The following is a 21,196-nucleotide window of genomic DNA, read 5'->3' as shown; positions in this document are numbered from 1 at the left end:
GGGAGGCTGAGGCAGAACGATTGCTTGAGCCCAGGAGTTTGAGGTTGCTGTGAGCTAGGCTGACGCCACGGCACTCACTCTAGCCGGGGCAAAAGAGTGAGACTCTGTCTCAAAAAAAAAAAAAAAACCCAAAGCAAGCTAAAATGCAACATACATTCTTGATAAAAACCCTTAGGAAATTACAAGGTACTTCCTTAGCATAAATGCACTTAATCACCAGAAACCATCAGTACATAAAGCATGGTAAAGCAGTAGAGGTAGGCTCACTCAAGACAAACAAAAAATGAACACCCAACTGTCTCTACTATAATTCAACACTGTTTCAGATTTTCTAGCATATAAAGAAAAAAAATGGCACAAATACTAGAAAGGATTAGACAAAAAAAAAAATCCAGAACCTGCAGATTATATGCTTGAAAACTAAAAAATCAATGAAAAATATTGAAAATAAAAGCAGTGAATTTCCTTTATGCCAGCAACGACCACTCAGATGATAACAGAGGGTCTCATTCACAAAACTCTAAAATACATAGGAAGAAAATGAAGTAGTATGCAAGACCCACATTAAATTAAAAACAAAACCAAAAAACTATGAAACTATGAAGGCACAGAAGACCTGGATAATGGATAGATAAATGGAGTACTGGATGAAAGAAGTTAACTTTTCCCAAAAATAATTCATATACCAAATACAATTCAATTCAAAATTCCTATAAGAGTTTATTACTGGAACTTGACAAATTGTAAAATCATCTGGAAGCATAAGTATTTAAGAAAAATAAAGATACTTTAAAAAGGAATTGAAGAGCCCTGCTCCACCTGACATATTAGGTGGTAAATATAACAATGTTTAAATGTAATAACGGCAAATGAATAAGTACACACAGATCAATGGAACTTAAGACAGTCCATAAATAAATTTAATTTATAAAAAAAATTTGAAATTAACAATAAAAAGGCCAGACATTTGAAAAAATAAATTTCTACTCCATATACAAATGTTCAAGGGAATAAAAACAGGGATGGCAAAGAGGTTTTAACTCATTAATTAGAGCACTATACTGAAAAAGATTCTGAATTCATTACTGCACTCAGCAAAAAGGCAAGCCATATCTGACAATATCTATCATGCTTATGGGAGGAAGAGTGGTGGTGTCATATAACTACAATCTTTAGATGGCATCTTTAATGTAAAATATATAATCACTCAACAAAATGGGGAAAAATGCATGGTACTGTTTTTATAAGCTCAGGGTAAACAAAACCCTTTCCAAGCAAAAGATCTATCAGCAACATGGCCAAAGATCAGTATCTTTACTAAAAGGGATGCATTAAGAACTTCAAAAAGACTTCATTAGTTTTTCGGTAACTTGGTACAACTTCTTTAGCGAGTAATATATAAAAATTCTATAAATTCTCATCCAAGAACTGGTTCTAACGAAATAAGTTCACATAGATATGTGCACAGATTGTTACTGGATGGTAGGTTATTTTTGTTTGTAACGGCAAAAACCCAAAAGTCTATCAGTAAGGGATACATTAAGTTATGGCACATCTATACAACGGAACACTACATAGTCATTGAAGAGATGAGGCAAAGCTACGTGTGTGGGCATGGAACTGTGCTGTGATAAACTATTAACAGTGCTTTTCTCCAAGCAGATGGAATCACAGGGAGATTTCACCTTGGCGATATCATTTTTACCTTTTTGCAATGTGCATATATAATCAAAACGAAGAAAGAAAAAAAAGTTTCCATCCAAAAACTCAAAGTCTGTCAACAATTACGTACAGGAAAAAATGTCTGGACAAGAGCCTTTTAACTTCTTACTGAACCATGAAAATTATGCCTTAAATTACCAAAATGTTCACTCCTTTAATGAGAAAAGGCCCCTTTCCCCACTTACATTAGCTGGTTGCTCTCAACAGGAACGTCTGTGTCTTCACTGAGTTCCAATCTATTACGCCTGTAGGTCGAACCAACACTCAATCCATGAATTAATAATAATGAGGCAGAAAAAATTTTCCTCCTCACATTGCCAAGGAAACCTCTCAGCCACAATTCAAACACAGGACGTGTTTTTAAAACATCTCCCAACTACTGGGAGATTAAGTCCATTCAAATAACCTTTGTCAGACTGGAGACAGCTAGGTTAGTTATCTCCTCAAAAACAAAAAACAAAAAACAAAAAAGTTCATTTAAAGATGAACTTGAGAGTCAAAGGGTTATTAAAAAAATAAGATCCATCTTCCATAGCCGAACGATACAATTAAAAAAGAAAAAAGAAAAAAACCACCAAAATTCAATAAGATCCAATTTCTGGTCTTCAAGATTTCTTCACCTATTAAGAAAAAAACAGAAACCTTCCCCCATCTTTATTATCTGTATAATAAAAGCATACTTGTATGTAAAAATATAAAGTGTTTTATGTATATAATATACATATACATATATACTAACTGGCTTATACACACACACACATATACACAAATATGGGAAATAAAACATTTGGATAAGTTTCCCCTTTTGAAATACACTGTAAAAGCCTTTAGATTTGGGTTCATTATAAAAATAGTGAACTTACTCTTATACCAAAGTATCATGAAGTTAACATTAGGCTAAATTTTGCCCAGCCCACTAAATAAAGATTAAAGGAAATCCTTACACACACATCAATGTGTATAATATGGATGTATGTATATCATCATCATCATCATCATCATCATCATCATCATCATCAGGGAGTGTTTAACCAAAAAAGATAGAAATGTATAGTTATAGAGTAACTACACAGTGGTGCAGCAAGCTGTAGAAGGCAGAGCAGCATAATAGCCATTCTAAACTGGTAGTGTCAAAATACAGCAAGTTTCTATCTAAGGGAAGATTTTTTCTTCTTTTATACCAACACCAGTGTCACTGGTAGCCATTCAATATTCGCCCTGCAAAGGCTTGCTTATGCAGCCTAGTTGCAAATTCTTTACTACTGATGGCTATAGCTAAAGACTCTGTAATTATCATTTACTCCAACTAGTAAAAGGGTAAACTTTTGGAGTTGAAATTTCATTTCACAATGGTACATTTACCATTTAAGAATTGCAAAAAATAAAAAAAATAAAATCAAAAACAAAAAAATCTATTTTGATACATAGAAATGAGTTCTAAATTTTGAAACCAGCCCAGTAACAAAGCAATTTTGATTCTTACGTTAATAAATACTACATAATTTCTACGCTAAATCTTGCCAAATACTATCCAAGACAAAACTAAAATCAAAACTTAAAAAAAAGTGGACACCTTTTACTCACACTTAATACTAGTCAATTTTCCAGGAATTTTTTGGGCAGGGAATATCCCCAAATCTAAAATGAAAAAAAGGAAAAATTGGGATCTTACATTAGTTATTCAGTCTGAAACTTTTAATAGACTTTTACTAAAAGTCATCATTTTCTGGCCTCCCACTCAATCACAAAAACATACTTTTGGAGTGGAAAGGGACCTTAAAGATACTGAGATCGATTCACTCATTTCACCAATGATTCCTAACACATGAAAATATTGACTCCTTATTTTTCATTAAGAATACACTGGCCTAAACAACCTCATAGTTAAGAATATAGTATTATGGATCATTAAGTATGTTTTTAAAAAGATTACCTAAAATAGAGAACTATCCTTTGGGAAATGCATACTAGGTTTGTCAAAGTATGCTCACAGGGCTTCCATTACAATATCCATTCAATCTTTTTCAAGTTTTGCAAACTTTTTAGTATGTTTCTTTCCCATAAATTATGCAAAAGTACCTATACGATCTTTATTTTTATAATATTTTTTTAAGGTTACAAAAGCCAATTCAAAGACTAAATGTAATTTTTTCCTAATTGTTTTTTCTAATGTTTCCCTTTTATATAAGATCCAGTCCTAAATATATAGGGTAACTCTATCATATTCAATAATTTGAAATTATAAAGCTGACCAGTATGAGGAGGCAATTATACTTTCCAAATATAAAACAATTTTATGGGTTTTCTTTTTCCCAAGTTATAAGTAAGCATCAGGATTTTTAAAGAAACAGAAAAATAGGGGTGGGGGAGGCAGGCCAGCTTAGTATGCTTTTTTTTTTCTCATTTCATTGATTTCAGAGAAATCAAACTTCCCACATCGGGGGAAATTTTACTTGAAACCAATTACTAATTCAATCTATGAGGCAGAAATAGACTAAGGCCTATCAATGCTGCACTATATTTTTTTAAATTAAAAATATTTTTTCCTTCTCAATCAGTATAAACAAAATTTTCAAGTGCTAACTACACTGAGATATAACTGTGAAATCTTTAATCTTCATTTTATCAAAATTATATTACCTCTGAGGGATTTTCAGCCCTTTTTGTGTTTCAGGTTTCCCCAAATTTGTTTTTTAAGGAATAATATGACTATATATAGCAACTACAGCAATTAGGATACAGTAACACAGCAAACAGTTGCCCCTTTTAAATGGATAAAAGAAAAAGAAATTAAGGTATTATTTCTTTTTCATTGCTTTGAACAACTTCATTCTCAGGATCCCAGCTCAGAACCAATGTAGAATAATCATAGTTAACATTTTTCAAGTTCATTTTCAGAAACATCAGCTGTTCAATATTGTCAAAGTCCAAGCTCATTATCTGTTTTGGATGAAAGTGGCTATTTGTAGTAAAGATACATTCAGACTGCCAACTACACATAGGGCAACTTAGATACTGAATAGCAACCTGGGTCAAAGCTGGCCATATGCTCATCTTCCTCTGCCAGTAAACCAAAGGGTCACCACCTCCTGAGAATTCCGAATACTTCTCTTTGAAGTACTCATCCACAAGTGCTATAGCAGAAGGGAACATGAAGCTTTTGCTTCCAATGGCAATGCTGTCTGCAGATGAACTATCCATGGGACCTGAATTGGAGGTGCCCTCTTTTATAGATAAGGTAAATGCATCAGCTCCTACTGTAACTGAGGGACCAGAAGGTTCTGAAGTCACAATCTGGCAGACCTCTGGTGAAGATTCCATATAATTACAAACCTCTTCTGCAAGAATCTGCTTATAAGTTTCTAAATCAGCACCTTGAGGAAAAAAGTCTTCCAAACTGTTTTTAAAGCAAGGATCCAACAAAGTAGCCAAGATACAGGGCTTGGATTTGAGCATGGCACTTAGCAGGGTATCTGTTTCAAGTTTCAGAGATAAACTGTCCACCAGATTGAGGGCCTGAGTAATTCCTCTGACTTGAAAATCTTCTCTGAGTTTCTGCAAGGAAAGGAGTAGATGATGGATTAGGGGTAGCACTTGATTCAACCCTGTGGTCTTCACACTCACTTTCTGGGTGGCCTCCTCAAATGGCTTAAGAATATCACAAACATAAGTCATTAGAGTCCACTGAAGGGAAGTGAGCACAACTCCACTGGCTCTACCAAGACTATGGTGAACTGAGTAGCAATGTTCCAAAAGCCATTTTAACATATAAAAGGTAGAAATCCAATGTCCAGTTTCATCCTGCTTCAAATTCTTCCATGGAAGTTGATGATCGTTTTGGAACTCTTGCAGGATCTGACGGGCCTTTACGGAATGACTAAAATGATGACAGGTTTTCCTAGCAGCCACTAACATATTCTCAATGCTTTTGTGCTCACAGAAGAAGTCCTGAATGACTATATTTAAACAATGCAGGAAGCATGGCACATGGGTAAAACCACCATCTTTGATTGCATGTACCACATTAGAGGAATTGTCAGAAACAATGAAGCTAGGGATAAGGAAATTAGGGGAAAGCCACAGACCAATCTGGTCATTTAATTCTTGTAAAATGTTGGTTATCAAACAGTCTTTGGCCAAACCTGTAACGCAAAGCACTGCCCATTTTCTAAAATTGGGGATCCTGCCGTTATGAGGAAAAGGTGCAGTTTCCAAAGAGACCCAGTGTACAGTCACAATGAAATAGTCAGTGGATGGGTCATGGGTCCATATGTCAACAGTTAGGTGGATCTTTTGGCTTTGAACATTCTCTAAAGTTAAGAAAATTTTTTCTCTGACACAATCATATAACTGAGGTACAGCCTTAGTGAAAAAGTAAGTCTCTGATGGCAACCTATAGTCAGGGGCTACAATCTGCATGAACCTCTGAAAGGCTGGGGTTGAGAAGTAGTTGTAAGGATGCATATCCTCCACAATCATTTGAATAATTGCCTGACTTATTTGACTTGAGACTGGATTTTCACAATATGTTGTTTCTCTCTCCTGTGCATGTATCACAGTGTCTTGCTCTGCAACAGCAATAGGACTTTCAGATCTATTTTCGACCTCTAACACAGGAGGTTCATCTGAATCAGAGTCACTAAGGTCCTCAGCTGTTAAATCTTGGCTGCCTGTAGACTTTTCTCCACGTACAGTATCACTTAGGAGATCATTTCTCTCAGTCTCAGCTTCATCTAACCCATTTCCAACAGCACCATTGTCTTTGTTGGCAACAGCCCAATGGATGGGATGTGTGGCCTGCAGGTGTCGTTGAAGTGTTGAAGTTCCTAAGTGGGAACCTGGCCTACCCCGGCTCACACTTCTTTTACATATATTACACACAGCCCTTGAGATATGCTGAGGATCAGTGTAAAAGAAATTCCAAACTGCAGATGTCTTGGCTCTGGTTCCAGGGATTAAGGCATGCTTGACAATGTTACTTTTGATGAGAAATCTCCCTCTTTCTGCCCTTAGGGCATCAGATGCTGATTTATCACGTTTCTTACCCATTCTATTATTATCTAATGGATCAGTAGGAATATATTCAAAGCTTCCATTGCTTCCAGGAGAAGAGGGAGATAAAGATACATCCAAGGTAAAATCTTCCTCCCCACTAGTGACTCCAAACTTGTTGGCCCTGGTCCAGTGAGGAGAATGCCTTGCCTGCAGATGTCGTTGAAGAGTAGATGTACCAAGATGGCTGCCTGGTTTACCCCGGCTGACACTTTTTTCACAGAGATTACAAATAGCCCGCCAGGTGTATTGGGGGTCAACATGAAAGAAGTGCCATACAATGGAAGTCTTGGCTCTGGTACTAGGTAGATAGATCTGTTTTTCTATATTGCTCTCAAAAAGACTTTCTTCATCCTGGTCAGGGGCATCAGATGCTAACAAAGCAGGGGCATCTGCAACAGGCCTCCCGGATCCCAAATCCTTACTAAACTTTTTGGCAAGGATCAATTTTTTTCGACGTCTTTTCCCCTTAATTCGCAAACCCTTCTTTCTTTTCTTTTTAGCAGGCAATTTCGCCTCTTTATCCAGTCCTTCTGCCACCATCTTTCCCTCTACCACATCTTCTTTATCTGTATTAGAATTAATAGGAACACATCCCAGAATCCCAGCACCACTAAAAGTGCTGCATCTTCTGCCAGAAGTGACGGAGGAAACTGGTACACTTAAAGGACATATACTCATTCTCTTTATGTCTCCAAAATTCGTATCTGTTAGTTGGTTTATTATTCAAGCAGAAATACAGCTGTCCCTCTCTACTTGCATTACCTTTTCTCCAGTTTCTACAGGAAATCAAATTCCCTTTGGACCAATAACTTCCAAGCCAGGTTATTTTTGGAGAAAAAGTGACAGCAAAGGAGAACATTCCCAAACTCTTTCTTAGAGGGTTTTAAGATCCCTTCCAACTTTCTGAGGTCTGAATTCAAACAGTCCAGTGTCCTCATGTTATAGAAATAAGTACTGACGCCCCCTTTCCCAGAGTCATAGAGTTGGTTAGTAGCAGCTAGAAGCCAGGTTCATCTTCTTTATGCTTCATCAAGAACTTTATTTACTTGAAATGCTTTCAAGCTTTTAAAATACGTATTTTTATGATGTCTCCTGGTAGCAACATCAATTTTTCCTTAATTCTGAAATTAATTATTTTCAGGAAATTTCATTTAAACAAAAACATAGTGCATCATTCAACATTCATCATTTAGGACTATGATTTGCCAATACAACCCAAAAAGTAAATTTCTGGAAAACTAAATCAGACTCCGCATACTGGTCATTAACAGCAGCAAATGCTAGCTGAGCCCTTTTAGCTCTAACTAAAAGTAATACAATTTTTAAAAATGTGGGTGACTGAAAAAATTGCTTTGATCATAAAATTTAAAAACAAGACTACGAGCTGCATTTTCGATTTACTGTTTATATCAAGAGTTAATCCTAAGTTTAGTTTTCAGATATTTTTAGACTGGAGAAGCTTTACAGCCTGTAAATAAGTAACTCACAAGTTGGACTCTACATGAACAGCAGAAACTGAAATATGAGCTTTAAACCATTTCCATTCCTTTTCAGTTGATCCCTCCCCTGCCCCCAATACCTACACACATTTACCCTAAAAAGCATCGCTATCACTAGTTCCACAGCCTCCTTCTCAAGGTCCAGAACCAAGGCCTGGAAGATGTCAACAAAATAGGCCTTCCCCATAGGAATCCGCACCGATTATGGGAGTTTAGGGGGTGGTGTTCTTCATTATGGTTTCACCAATCCTACAAGGAGAACGGAAGTGTCCCTGTTGCTCTTGACTCCGATGCTGAGGGCCGGGGATGGGAGTGTAATTAGGGCGGGGAATGGGTGTAGGATACCGGAATAATGTCGGTGGCTTTCTGTATGTGGAGTTTGAGAAAATTTCCAAAGTAGTGGGACCCTGGAGAGGAATGAGAGTAGGTAAATTCAGCTCCTGGCACTCAGTCTGATTTAGGCAGACAGGGTCCGCTAAACTAGAGAAACTTGCCCGGAGAAGAACGCAATCTAGCGTTAGTTTTCTCTCCGGGAGTCGGACAACAGTCAGCTTTCGGGGCTGCTCCGGGATCCCACAGTCTCGCGAACACCGGATGTGGGGGAGGGGAGGAAGGTTGGCTGGGAAGGAGCAGGCGCCGTGGGGGTGGGGCTCGGGATGGGGGTGGGGTGGGTGGGAAAAGTGAGCGGGAGCCCGGGGCTCTCAGCCCGGCCGGCGAGGGCCGCAGCCGAGAGATTAGGGGCAGGAATCGTTACGGCGGGTGGAAGGACCCGCTCTGACTTCCCGGGCTAGGCCGCGACCCAGGGGCGAGGGGAGGCCGCTGCCACTCCCCTCGCCCTGTCCCCCACCTCCTCGGCCCCAAGCCACCCGGGAATCAAAAAAACGGGTCTAGTTACCAGAGAACAGAAACTTTACCGAACCGGTGACACTATCCCCGACTCCCGATAGCTGCCACGTCTTTCTTCTTTCTTAATCGCTGCCGTCCGTCGTCCTCGGAGCAGCAGCAACAGCAGAAAAACCAAAGACTGCCAGCGTCAAAGATGGCGCCCGGCTACAGGCTCAGCTCTAAGACCCGGCCAGTAAAAGTGCCAGCACGACGCGCAGCGGAAGGATTCTGGGAGACGTAGTTTCCTCTATGAGGCGATGCCTAAGATGGCGTCTCCGGGTCACAGGTCACGTGATAGGAGAGAGGCAGGGTTTTGGAGTCCCTTCCCTTCCGAGGAATGAGTTTTAGGAAGTTACCGGGCTCTTGAAGCCGTCTTTGATAAAATTTTGTTTTTGTTTTTGTTTTTGAATTAAGTGAGGTAATAAGCCAGAAGGCCATAGGAACTGAGTCTACCAGACAGTAAGCGCTCGGTTTATTCTTACCAAAGTGTTTCCTTAATGAATAAATCATCCAAACCGTGTATAAATTTAATTCAGAAATAAACAGTACTTTTCTCGTGTATGCAATGTTGAAGGATTTGTGAGTTCATTTTTATTTGAAGAAGTGAAATTGGGCTTTGGGGAAGTTGTTTTTATTTCATAAAACAAATTTGTATATTAAAAAAGTAATTCATGCTCATTAAAAAGTTCATGAAAAGGATAAACAATCAGTCGCCTCCCCGCTTCATTATTAACATTATTCTGTATTTCCCTATTTCAAAGTTTTTACCTTTTTCCCCTGATCATAAAATACATATACATTTTAAATAATACAGAAATACAGTGTAGAAAGTTAATCTCTATTAATCTCATTCCTGAGAAATAAGCTCTCATTAATTTAGCATATATCCTTTCTAACTTTTTAAATGCAAATTTACTTAAATATACTCTACTTTAGTATATTTAACATTTATTAAAAGGATTTGTTCTGTAAAATTTGGATGCAGTCAACAGGCCACACTCAAGGACCCAGAAGGTGAAGTGTGGCCCCAAATCTGTAGGTTCCCCACTGCGAGGCCCCTCAGCAGAACTTGCTGAGCTTGCAAGTTTTACCTAACTTGGATAAAGAATACAGTTCTGCTGCTAAGAAAGGACACACTTGATGGTGAAGCAGAGGGGACTCCGGGCACCTTCTATTTTCTCTTGTCATTGTTCTGCCAATTGCTAGCTTGGTGTGGGAAGCCCAGCCAGCCCATGATTAGGGATCTGTCAGAGCAGAGGGGTGCTGAGTCTCCTTGTACTTGGGATTTTATCTCCTTTCAAAGTCAGGAGCCACAACTTCAGAATCTTAGCTCTAATCCCTACCTTACATGACATCACTCTGTGATTGCCATGTCAACCAGACCTAACAAACAGGTTCCTGGTAACCAATTTCTATCTGTGCCACACACCTAAGGGTTTTTTTAATTTAATAGGGCTCTCCAAATAGCTTAAGGGTTTTCTAGCCTAAGGCTTTCCGAGCTGCTGTCCTGGCCTGACTGGTATGCTATATATAGTTTGTAGTTATATCATATTTCATCAAATCTAAAATATCATTGATTGTAAAAGAGAGGAAAAAAACCCTGCCAATTACACTCTGACAGGCCATTGATCAAAGATATTAAAATTGGAGGGAATGTACATTTTTTTTAAGGTGAGGAGGTTGTGAGGTGCACAGTTTCCTTGGTTGTTGTTGTTGTTGTTGTTGTTGAGACAGTCTTACTCTGTGGCCCTGGGTAGAGTGGAGTGGCATCATTGTAGCTCACTGCAACCTCCAACTCCTGGGCTCTAAGTGATACTTCTGCCTCAGCCTCCCGGGTCTGGGTCGTTGGGACTATAGGCAAGAGCCATAATGGCTTGGCTGTTTTTTTTTTTTCTTTTGGTAGGAACGGGATCTCACTCTAGCTCAGATTAGTCTTGAGCTCCTGAGTTCAAGCGATCCTCCTGCCTGGGCCTCCCAGAGTGCTAGGATTACAGGTGTGAGCCACCGCATCCAGCCAAAGAATGTGCATCTTAGAATGAATGAAATACAGTATTTAAAAATAAGAACAGGGCCAGGCGCAGTGGCTCACGCCTGTAATCCTAGCACTCTGGGAGGCCGAGGCAGGTGGATCGCTCAAGGTCAGGAGTTCAAGACCAGCCCGAGCAAGAGCGAGACCCCGTCTCTACTAAAAATAGAAAGAAATTATCTGGACAACTAAAAATATATATATAGAAAAAATTAGCCAGGCATGGTGGCGCATGCCTGTAGTCCCAGCTACTCGGGAGGCTGAGGCAGGAGGATCACTTGAGCCCAGGAGTTTGAGCTTTCTGTGAGACAGGCTGACACCATGGTACTCTAGCCCAGGCAACAGAGTGACACTCTGTCTCCAAAAAATAAATAAATAAATAAAATTTAAACAAATAAAAATAATTTTATCAACGATACTTTGGAAAAGTTTCTCTCAACTTCACAGTGTATTAGTGATGTCATGCAAATTATAGGACTGTTGTCAAATTTAGGAAAACTTCTATCAAGTTTCTTTTTCTTTTTCTTTTAAGAGAGGGTCTTGCTCTGTTGCCTGGGCTAGAGTGCCGTGGCGTCATCCTAGCTCACTGCAACCTCAAACTCCTGGGCTCAAGCGATCCTCCTGCTTCAGCCTTCTGAGTAGCTGAAACTACAGGTATGTGCCACCACGCCCGGCTAATTTTTCTATTAATATTTTTTTGTAGAGACAGAGTCTCACTATGTTGCTCAGGCTGGACTTAAGCTCCTGGCCTCAAGCAATCTTCCTGCCTCAGCCTCCCAAAATGGTGGGATTACAGGCATGAGTCACCACACTGGCCCTATCAAGTTTCTCATATATATAAGCACTAACACTTTATTGAATTATTTAGTATATTCTTGACCAGGAGAAAACTACCATTTTTACTAAGTATATTAGTTATCTATTACTATATAACAAATTGCCCCAAAATTTAGTGGCTTAAAACAACAAACATTTATTATCTCACTGTTTCTGTGGGTCAGGAATTCAGGAGCAATTTGGCTGGGTGGTTGTGCCTCAGAGTCTTTCGTGAGTTTGCAATTAAGTTGTTGGCCAGGGCTACAGTCATCTGAAGGCTTGACTGGGACCAAAGGATACATTTGCAAGTCAACTCTTATAGCAATTAACAGGGAATCTGTTTCTTACCCTGCGGGCCTCTCCGTACGGCTGCTCAGGATATGGGTAGCTTCCTTCACAGTGAGTGATGAGAGAGAGACACTAGGACAGATGCTGTGAGCTGCAATGCCCTTTATGACCTAGCCTTGGCAATGACATACCACTTCTTCTCTATTGTATTGATTACACGGATGACTCTGACATAATGTGGGAGGGGACTTGAAACAAGGACTTGATAACAAGAGTCAGAGATCATTGGGGTGTATCTTGGTGGCTTGCTACCATATCAGGTGTTAGTGATAACCAAACCCTCCCCTTAAAATTTAACATGCATGAAGAATTTTCCACAGACTGGTTTCTGGCTCCCTATATTTCACACCTTGTCTCTCCTCCGCAATCTACATTCTTCTGGGGCCAGATGCTGTAGGGCAGGTTTATATCCAGGTGTGACCTCTGGCCCCACAACTTTTTTGTCATAATGCCAGATGACTCAGCACAGTGGGTAATAGAGGTATTCTTGAAAGCCATTTTGACACCCATGAAAGTGAGTTTAAACCACATAAATATAACCCAGAATGATTGTATCCCAGCTCAACAACTTCTTAGCCAGATCTGAAAAATGCTCAATAAAGGGAAGGTATTAGAACAGCTGGGTGAAAAGAAACAAGGCTCTTAACCATTGCTATTAACATCTTACTTTTGCAAATTTTGTGTTGGCCACATTGCTAAGGCCCTGCTCAGACCCTTGAAGGGGGCTTGTGTGAGTAACGGTCCCTGAAGGCTAAGCTTCATTAGTTTCATGATAGATCCTCCTCTCTTTGGGTGATGGCAGGATGTGTTGATTGTGGAGTCATATAATCTGGATTCAAATCCTGACTTATCTCTCACCTGAAGCTCTAGCCAACTCTGTGGGCTCCCCAGGCTGGGAGTAGCCCTGTTCGTGCCCCATTCCCCATATTAGAGAATAGAGTGGGAGGGGAACTGTCATGTGAGTAGCTAGTCCCTTCTCCAACCCAGTGTTCATCACCACTCTCCATCATCCAGCCTCTTTTTATCCCTGCCTTTGGGTCTCGGCTGTTTAACATGAGTGGGAAAATAGGGACCAACAGAGCATTCTAGCAAGAAGCCTTAGACAGGAATCACAAATACCTGCTAACTACAATTGATACATTTTAAACTTCTTTCTCTAGCTGCAAGGCCTGGGCTGGTATCATTGAAATCAACCCTGCTAGGACTGTCTTCCTCTCTTCACTCCCGATATTTCCTTATGCTGTTTTATTTCCTATATGGAATGCTTTTCTTGGTACAGTAGGTCCTCAAATAACATCATTTCATTCGACGTCATTTTGTTATAATATTGATGAGGAAAAAATAATCGATTCCTGTCCAGGGCCACTGTCTATGTGGAGTTTGCACATTCTCCCCATGTCTGTGTGGGTTTTGTCTGGGTGCTCTGGTTTCATCCCACATCCCAAAGATGTGCACAGTAGGTGAACTGGCATGTCTAAATTGTCCCAGTCTGAGTGAGTGTGGGTGTGCCTTGTGATGGGATGGTATCCTGTCTAGGGTTGGCTCCCACCTTGCATCCTGTGCTTCTGGGATAGGCTCCAGCCACTTGAGACCCTGAACTGGAATAATTGGGTAAATAGTTATCTTACTTTTTTTTTTTATTAATCTTTCTTAAATGTATATATAGCTCACATTTATTTCAATGTTTAATATTAAAAGTGTTTTGGTCTTTACTTAGAAGTTTGAGGATATTTTTATGACCAGAAACATGCCATAGGAACTTAACTCTTGTTTATATCAATTAGCCTATGGAAAAATTGGTTTCATTATACATTTCACTTAAAGTTGAAGCTTCCAAGAACCTATTGGTGACATAAAGTGAGGACTTACTGTATTTAATTTTGGAATGTGGTACCTTGGTCCATTCTCTGTTGCTATAACAGAATGCCACACACTGGGTAGTTTATAAAGAAAAGTTTATTCAGCTCATGGTTCTGGAGGCTGGGAAGTCCAATAGCATGGCACCAGCATCTGGCGAGGTTCATCCCGTGGTGGAAGGGCGGAAGGCAGAAGTGAGCACGTGAGAGAGAAAGCACCAGGGGTAGGTTCCCTTTTATAACACCCCACTCTTGAGATAACTAAGCCACTCATGAGACAACAACATTAATTCATTGATGAGGGCTTCACCCTCATGACCCAATCCCTTCTCATTTGGCCTCACATCCCAACACTGTTGCATTGGGAATTAAGTTTCTAACACACGAATTTGGGAGACATATTCAAACCATAACATGAGGTACTTGTGGTTTTGTTGTATGTTGGGTTAGTTTAGGAAAAGAGCTGACTAGGTTCTCATTACCATCATCATTTACCTTATGCTAAATAATGTGCTAGGCATTGTGGGCAATTGTCAAGAATGGGCTTTCTCTTCTTACAGAGAGTCCGGGTTCTCCAGGACACCTGGGACGAATACAACCTTCTGTCAGCGATTCTCAGCTTCTGAGTGCATCTTGCCTATATGTAGACTTTGTGTTTACTTGGACAACTGGAGACCTCCCCTGATACGTCTGCCTGGTATCTCCCAGAGTGGTGGTGGTTCTATATGGCTGGCTTCTGCTTTGATGTTCACTGTGATTTCCAGGAAAGAAGAACCTCCCTGAATTAATGCCACATCTGATACATAATCTAAATCATCTTATCAGGAAACCAGAGAATGTTCCAGAACTAGCAGCCTTCTTTCTATTTCCTCATTTCTTCTTTTGAAACCCAGATGTGCCTACGTGGGCTCCTATCGTTTTAATTCTCTGAATCTTACAACAGGGCTTCAGGTATTATCAGGTTCTTCTATCGTCAGGGATATTGGATTACGTAGTATGATAGACAAAATAATGCCTTCGCCCCCAGAAGATGTTCATGTCCTAATCCCTGGAACCTGTGAATATGTTATCTTGCATGGTGAAAAGGACTCTGTGGATCTGATTAAGGATCTTGAGATGGGGATTATCCAAGTGGGCCCAATGTAATTGCAAGGGTTCTTGCAAGAGGGAGGCAAGAAGGGGAGAGTCCAAAAGGAGGTGTGACGACGGAAGCAGAGGTTGGAGTGCGTGCTCTGAAGGTGAAGGAAGGGGCTGCCAGACATGGAATGCAGGCAGCTTCTAGAAGCTGCAAAAGGCAAGGAAATGGACTCTACCCTGAAGCCTTCAGAAGAAATACATCCCTGTTAACACCTTGGTTTTAGTCCTTTATGACTCATTTCAGATATCTGACTTCCAAAACTGTAAGCTAATAAATTTGTGTTGTTTTAAGCCACTAAGTTTGTGACAATTTCTAACAGCAGTCAAATGTATCCGTCTATCTTTTTATGGCTCTCTGGGTTTGGGCACGTGTTTAGAAAGGTCCTTACCACTCTGGGATTATAAAACTTTCCTCCCCCTCATCTCTTTTTAGAACTTCCATGGTTTTAGATTGGATTATTTTAACAGATTTACTAAATGAAGGAACCGTGAGAGGTCCACATCTTGTGAGACGGAGCAGGGACCCCTCTTAGAGGCCTGCCAGGGCCCCCAAGCACGGAAATAAAGGAAAATATTGAGTCCCTTCAGGGGAAGTTCCGGGCACCTAGCTAGCCTTGAGAAGTGAATGGGAGTAACAGTGGCCCTCCCAGCCGGCCAGAGTCACTTGGTGTTTTTGTTCCTTGTACTGACTGAAAGATGGCATCTTAACATGTGATCTAGAGTTGTTTTTCAGAACCCTCCCCTCCACCCCAGGATGGAAAATGCAGATAAGAGGGAATGGAGGAATTGAACTCTGACCTCCGTTCTTCTAAATTTTTCCTTCAGTGGCCTGGGGAGAGTCACACCCACGTTAATATTCCTTCAATTGCTAATCAAAGAATCTCTGAATCTACCATGACCCTTAAGCCCTTGCTTCAATATACCCCACCTTTTTGGTCCAGGCCAATATATAACTTCCACGTATTGATTTCGATTTTGCCTGCAACTTCTGCTTACCTGAAATGTACACCTGCCTTTAAAAACACTTGCTTGTAAGCCATCAGAGAGTTTGTGTCTTAAGCATTAGCTGCCTGTTCTCCTTGCTTGGTGCCAAGTAATAAAAATGCCTCTTTCTCCTGCTGCAACTTTAGGCTTCCGTGTCCTGGCTTTGCTGCACTGGGAGAGCAGACCCTAGTTTGGTTCGGTAACACTTGCACAGGTAGAATAGCAAAAAGGACACATGGATGGAAGAATTATCTTCCGTTTGACCTTTGGACTGGGACTGTTCTTTCCCTGCAGGGGTCTGCTAGCATAGGTGGGGATGTTCATTTACTATCTATCTAGCTAACGCTCAAGACTGCAAAACAGACTTGGGGTACACTTTGGGGGGGAGAGTGAAGAACTGGGGGAGCAAGAGCTCTTCTTGTGAGAAGGGATGTGTTTACCTTGGTTGGAGTGGGGAGGTGGAGGGTCCGTATTCCCAAGAAGAGACTCAGGTAAGTACAGAAACCTGAGGGCAGGGAAGGCAGACCCATGCGAACAGGGCTGGCTACATAATTTGTAGGACCCTTCATTCAAAAAATATGTATAAAAAGACTTGTTGAAGGTGCTAAAATAGACAGCTTTTCCCTTTCTTCTAGTCTCTCTCTTGTCATGGTGTTTTTTAATTACTATTTGGTGCCATGCTAAGTAAAGTTAACAGTTTAAGTTGTTAGCATGAATTTGGCCATTCATCTTTACATTGTTCAATGCAAGCTTTAAACGCAAATATAACAGCATTTAACTTGTACGTGGAATCGCCAAAATTATACCATTTTTATTTTGTGGCTTGTATATGCATAAATGCAGTTGATTCTCAGTCCCCCAAATCAATACTCTTGGCAGTCTTTGTCATTCATGGACATGAGCATGTGCAGAGCTGGCCCACGTGCGTCTGCCCACCTAAGTCTGAACAAGGCAAAGCTCTCATAGTGTAAACAGTCTTTTTTTGCAGTCTACTTAGTGCCACATTTTTTGCATTTTTGTGCTTTTTCTTGGTACTTTCAGTGTTTCAAATGGCCCTGAGGCACAGTACTGAAGTGCTGTCTGGTGTCCCTAAGTGCAAGGAGGCTGTGATGTGCCTTATGGAGAAAATACATGTGTTAGATAAGCTGCTTTCAGGTATGAGTTATAATGCCAGTAGTCATGAGTTCAATGTTAAGGAATCAACAATATATATTAAATAAGGTATATTATATTGTGCCTTTGAACAAAAATACACATAAAACAAGGTATGTATTGGTCAATTGATAAAAAAGGTATGACCAGTGGCTGATAGGACCCTAACCCTGTATTTCCCCTGGAGGCAAGGTTTCACTCAGTCAGTGTTCTCCGTGACATTACAGAACATAGCTACTGTGCATAATAAGCAGGGACTATATTTAGTTCTTACCAATACAGTGGAAACACCGCACACAGCGAACTCAACCGTCTCTGCCCCACTTCTTGACACTTCATGCACATTCTACCAACACCGTCTCCCATCAACTTGCTGATGAGTGGGGGGAGGCTGATGAATGGGGGGAGACTGACAAGAAAATGAACTATGGGTTCCCCTTTTTCTGGTTTCCTGCCATGCCATTATTTTCAGTATAATTGGTTAACTGATATAGGGAAGTAACACAAGCAAGACAGGATATGATAGGTCTCCTTGGTCATTTGTGTTTCTTAGAACACCATTGGTTTCTGTGTTCAAAGCAAATTCTGATTTCAACTGAAAACACAACCTCTGGGGATTGTTGGTGTTCTTGCTTACTCAGTTGTAGACGCAACATGCTTACCTTGTACTCACTCTGAGTCTTGCCGAACGTCCATGAATTGTGGGTCTGCCAGAACTCTCCACTCGTGGGACATCGCAAACAGTACACGTGAACAGAAGGCAACGAATGATAGACATGCGTATCACGGGTATCCTCTCTTCCCCCAGACTTCGTTTACAAGACACAAGTTCAAAGATAAGAATTTCTTCGAAGTTGAGAATTTCAAGATGTGACAACAGAACCTTAAAGCAAGCGGAGGGGCCCTTCTGAGCGCTGGGCTCTGTGCAACTGCACAGGTCGCGTGTCCGTGACGCCGGCCCTGCGTGGGAAATTGCTGTCTTGTGAAGGGCCTCCGGTTCCTTCCGTTTCCCCTGGGGAGTCAGAGGAGCATCTGACATGGGGGAAAAGGTTAAGGTGCTGGCTATGTTGTCACATTCTTCTGAAACGACCCTGACCCTTCCGGGCAGAAACAAACATCACCTTCCTGGTCTGCAGGTGGGAAATGGTTGGCTAGAGGGAAGAGAGGCCTGCGTATTTCCATTTTCCTCTAACTCCAGGGGAGCGGGACACTGGCTTTTTGACTTGGAGTTTCTAGAAGTATTTGCAAGTCAGTATAGACCCTTAGCCCACAGGAAAACCAAAATTGACGATAAAGCCCCATGGTATTATGCTAAAAAAAAAAAAAAGAAGTCACAACGGATTAATTATCTTTATATCTACTTTCTCATCCTGTCCTAACTTGAAAAAATTTCCTCATATTTAGCATTATCAAGCATATAAAATGAGACAATTACTCAAAATTTCCTGGCAACTAATGTCACAAAACAAAACTATAAAGGGAAAGAAAGAATTAAAATTTAATAAAAAGATTTTCACTGATGTGTTTATAAAATTTTTCAGAACAGGAAATAAACAGAGCAGTTACCTATCTAATATGAGACAATCTACAATTTACTAATCTTTTTTTTTTTTTTTTTTGAGACAGTCTCACTCTGTTGCCTGGGCTAGAGTGCCATGGCGTCAGCCTAGCTCACAGCAACCTCAGACTCCTGGGCTCAAGCGATCCTCCTGCCTCAGCCTCCCGGATAGCTGGGACTACAGGCATGCGCCACCATGCCCAGCTAATTTTTTGTTTCTAGTATTAATCATTCTAGATTAGGAGAATGTGTAAGTGTAACTGGTTTACTGAGGTGTCTGCCTCGGGGTATAAACGGGAGCTGGCTTAAATTTTTTCTAGGCTCTGCCCGCGACTGATCAGTAGTACTTCCTACTGGCTGATAACTCTCTTAACAACTTCTCATTTAGATCCCATAATTTTTCATCCTCTCTTAGTTATGAGAATGCTTTCATGACAGTTTTAAAAATTTTGTTCTGTTCATTTAAGCTTCATGCTCACATCTGATACAAATCTCTCCTTACTTTACCAGATGAGGTTGCTGCTCTCTGTGTTGCTGCTGCCCTGGCTCACTAACCCTAACTGGCCACCAGTACCAGACTGTCACGGTGCCCTCCGTGTAGCATGAATTTAAATGCCCCCCCGCTTGTGGAGTAATGGTCTGTTTTCAATCACCACACTTCCAACACCAGATGTATGAGGTTTTTTTTTTCCCCACACCAGTCAATACTCCAGCTCTGTGGACACCAATTGGGTATCCTGCAATTCAATTCCATTCCGACACTAACTGGCCTCTCCTTATTTACAATAGATTTATGTATTTGTTTACTCCAAGTATACATTTGAAGTAGTTTCAGAATTGCTATACTTCTGTGAGATACAAATTTACAACTAGAGCTGTAGTGTTTGTGTACAGAGCTTTATGTCTTCCTCTGACAGTTACAAGTCAAAACACTGTTTTCCAAAGTTAAATGTCAGGGCCTGGTGTAGTGTGGCTCACATCTGTAATCCTAGTACTCTGGGAGGCTGAGGCAGGAGGAGGATCACTTGAGCTCAGGAGTTCAAGACTAGTCTCAGCAAGAGTGAGACCCCTTCTCTGCTAAAAATGGAAAAATTAGCTGGGCGTGGTGGTGCGCACCTGTAGTCCCAGCTACTTGGGAGGCTGAGGCAGGAGAATCACTTGAACCTGGGAGTTGGAGGTTACAGTGAGCTACAATGACACCACTGCACTCTACCTAGGGTGACAGAGTGAGACTCTGTCTCAAAAGAAAAACAAAAAGTTAACTGTCAATTCTTTTTCCCTCCATCCCCTTCAGTGAGATTATGTCATACATCTGTAATACAATTAGATTTATTTGTCACAATTTGCATACCATCCTGGGTTCCCCCACAGCCTAGTTAATTTTTTAAAATTTGCATACAGTAAAAGTCCCTCTTTGTGGTACACAGTTTTTGGGTTTTGACAAATGCATATTGTCATGTAGGACCATGTAGAACAGCTCCATTATCTTAAAAATTCCCTTGTGCAGCCCCTTTGTAGTAAACTCCTCTCCTTTCCCAAACCTGGCAACCACTGATCTGTTTTCCATCCCTGTGGTTTTGCCTTTTCCAGAATGACTCATAAATGGAATCATACAATATGTAGGCTTTTAGGCCTAGTCTCTTTTGCTTAGCAAAATGCATTTAAGATTTGTCCATATTGTGTGAACTGGGAGTTCAGTCCATTTCTTTTTACTGTTGAGCGTGGATAAACTCATGGAATGGATATCCGCAGTTTGTCTATCCAATCACCTGTTGAAGGACATCTGGGTTATTTCTAGTTTTTGGCAATTATGAATGAAGCCGTTATAAACAGCCATGTGTGGGCTTTTGTGTGAATGCACGTTTTCAGTTCACTTGGATCAATTCCTGGTAGTGGAATGGCTGGGTCGTATGATAAGTATATGCTTCTAAGAAACTGCTGAACAGTTTCCCAAAGTGGCTGTTACGCTTTGCAATCCCATTGGCGATAAGCGAGAGTTCCTGTTGTTTCGTATCCCCACCAGCAATTGGTTGTCCATACTCTTTTTAAAATGGCAATTGCCCACCTACCCCCCCCAACTTCTTCCTTCCTTTTGGCCTCTGCTTGGATTATAAAATAATCTATACTCTTGCTATGTAGTCTGCTGGTACCAGTGAAG

The 21,196-nt window shown here is 40.7% G+C and overlaps 3 protein-coding genes across 3 annotated transcripts in view; 1 reads left to right on the top strand and 2 right to left on the bottom strand.

Moving 5' to 3' along the window:
• The window catches only part of ZC3H11A (zinc finger CCCH-type containing 11A), a 34,542-nt gene extending 32,148 nt beyond the window's left edge, over window positions 1-2,394 (bottom strand). The window contains exon 1 of the mRNA XM_012655903.1: window positions 1,908-2,394. The gene's annotated coding sequence lies outside the window, so the exon portion shown is untranslated. The remainder of the gene's footprint in view (window positions 1-1,907) is intronic.
• Window positions 2,395-4,512: 2,118 nt separating this feature from the next.
• Window positions 4,513-7,658, bottom strand: ZBED6 (zinc finger, BED-type containing 6). Its single transcript, XM_012655935.1, has one exon. It carries the CDS (start codon window positions 7,453-7,455, stop codon window positions 4,513-4,515), a length of 2,943 nt encoding a protein of 980 aa, XP_012511389.1. The 5' UTR covers window positions 7,456-7,658.
• Window positions 7,659-11,732: 4,074 nt separating this feature from the next.
• LOC105819617 (uncharacterized protein C9orf85-like) lies at window positions 11,733-19,260 on the top strand (the record flags this gene model as incomplete). The annotated part of the gene is made up of 2 exons (XM_012655902.1): window positions 11,733-11,792; window positions 19,198-19,260. Coding segments are annotated over 2 exons (123 nt in total), but the record flags the coding sequence as incomplete, so codon positions are not given.
• Between the last annotated feature and the right edge of the window lie 1,936 nt (window positions 19,261-21,196).

This window comes from Propithecus coquereli, unplaced genomic scaffold, assembly GCF_000956105.1.
Source record: "Propithecus coquereli isolate 6110/MARCELLA unplaced genomic scaffold, Pcoq_1.0 Scaffold491, whole genome shotgun sequence".
In the NCBI taxonomy this organism is placed as follows: domain Eukaryota; kingdom Metazoa; phylum Chordata; class Mammalia; order Primates; family Indriidae; genus Propithecus; species Propithecus coquereli.
The sequence above is the reverse complement of the archived record's forward strand: the minus strand, read 5'-3'. Positions and strand labels throughout refer to the sequence as shown.

Excerpts from the sequence above, each read along its gene's own strand:
- ZBED6 (XM_012655935.1), bottom strand. The coding sequence starts at position 7,455 with ATGAGTATATGTCCTTTAAGTGTACCAGTTTCCTCCGTCACTTCTGGC.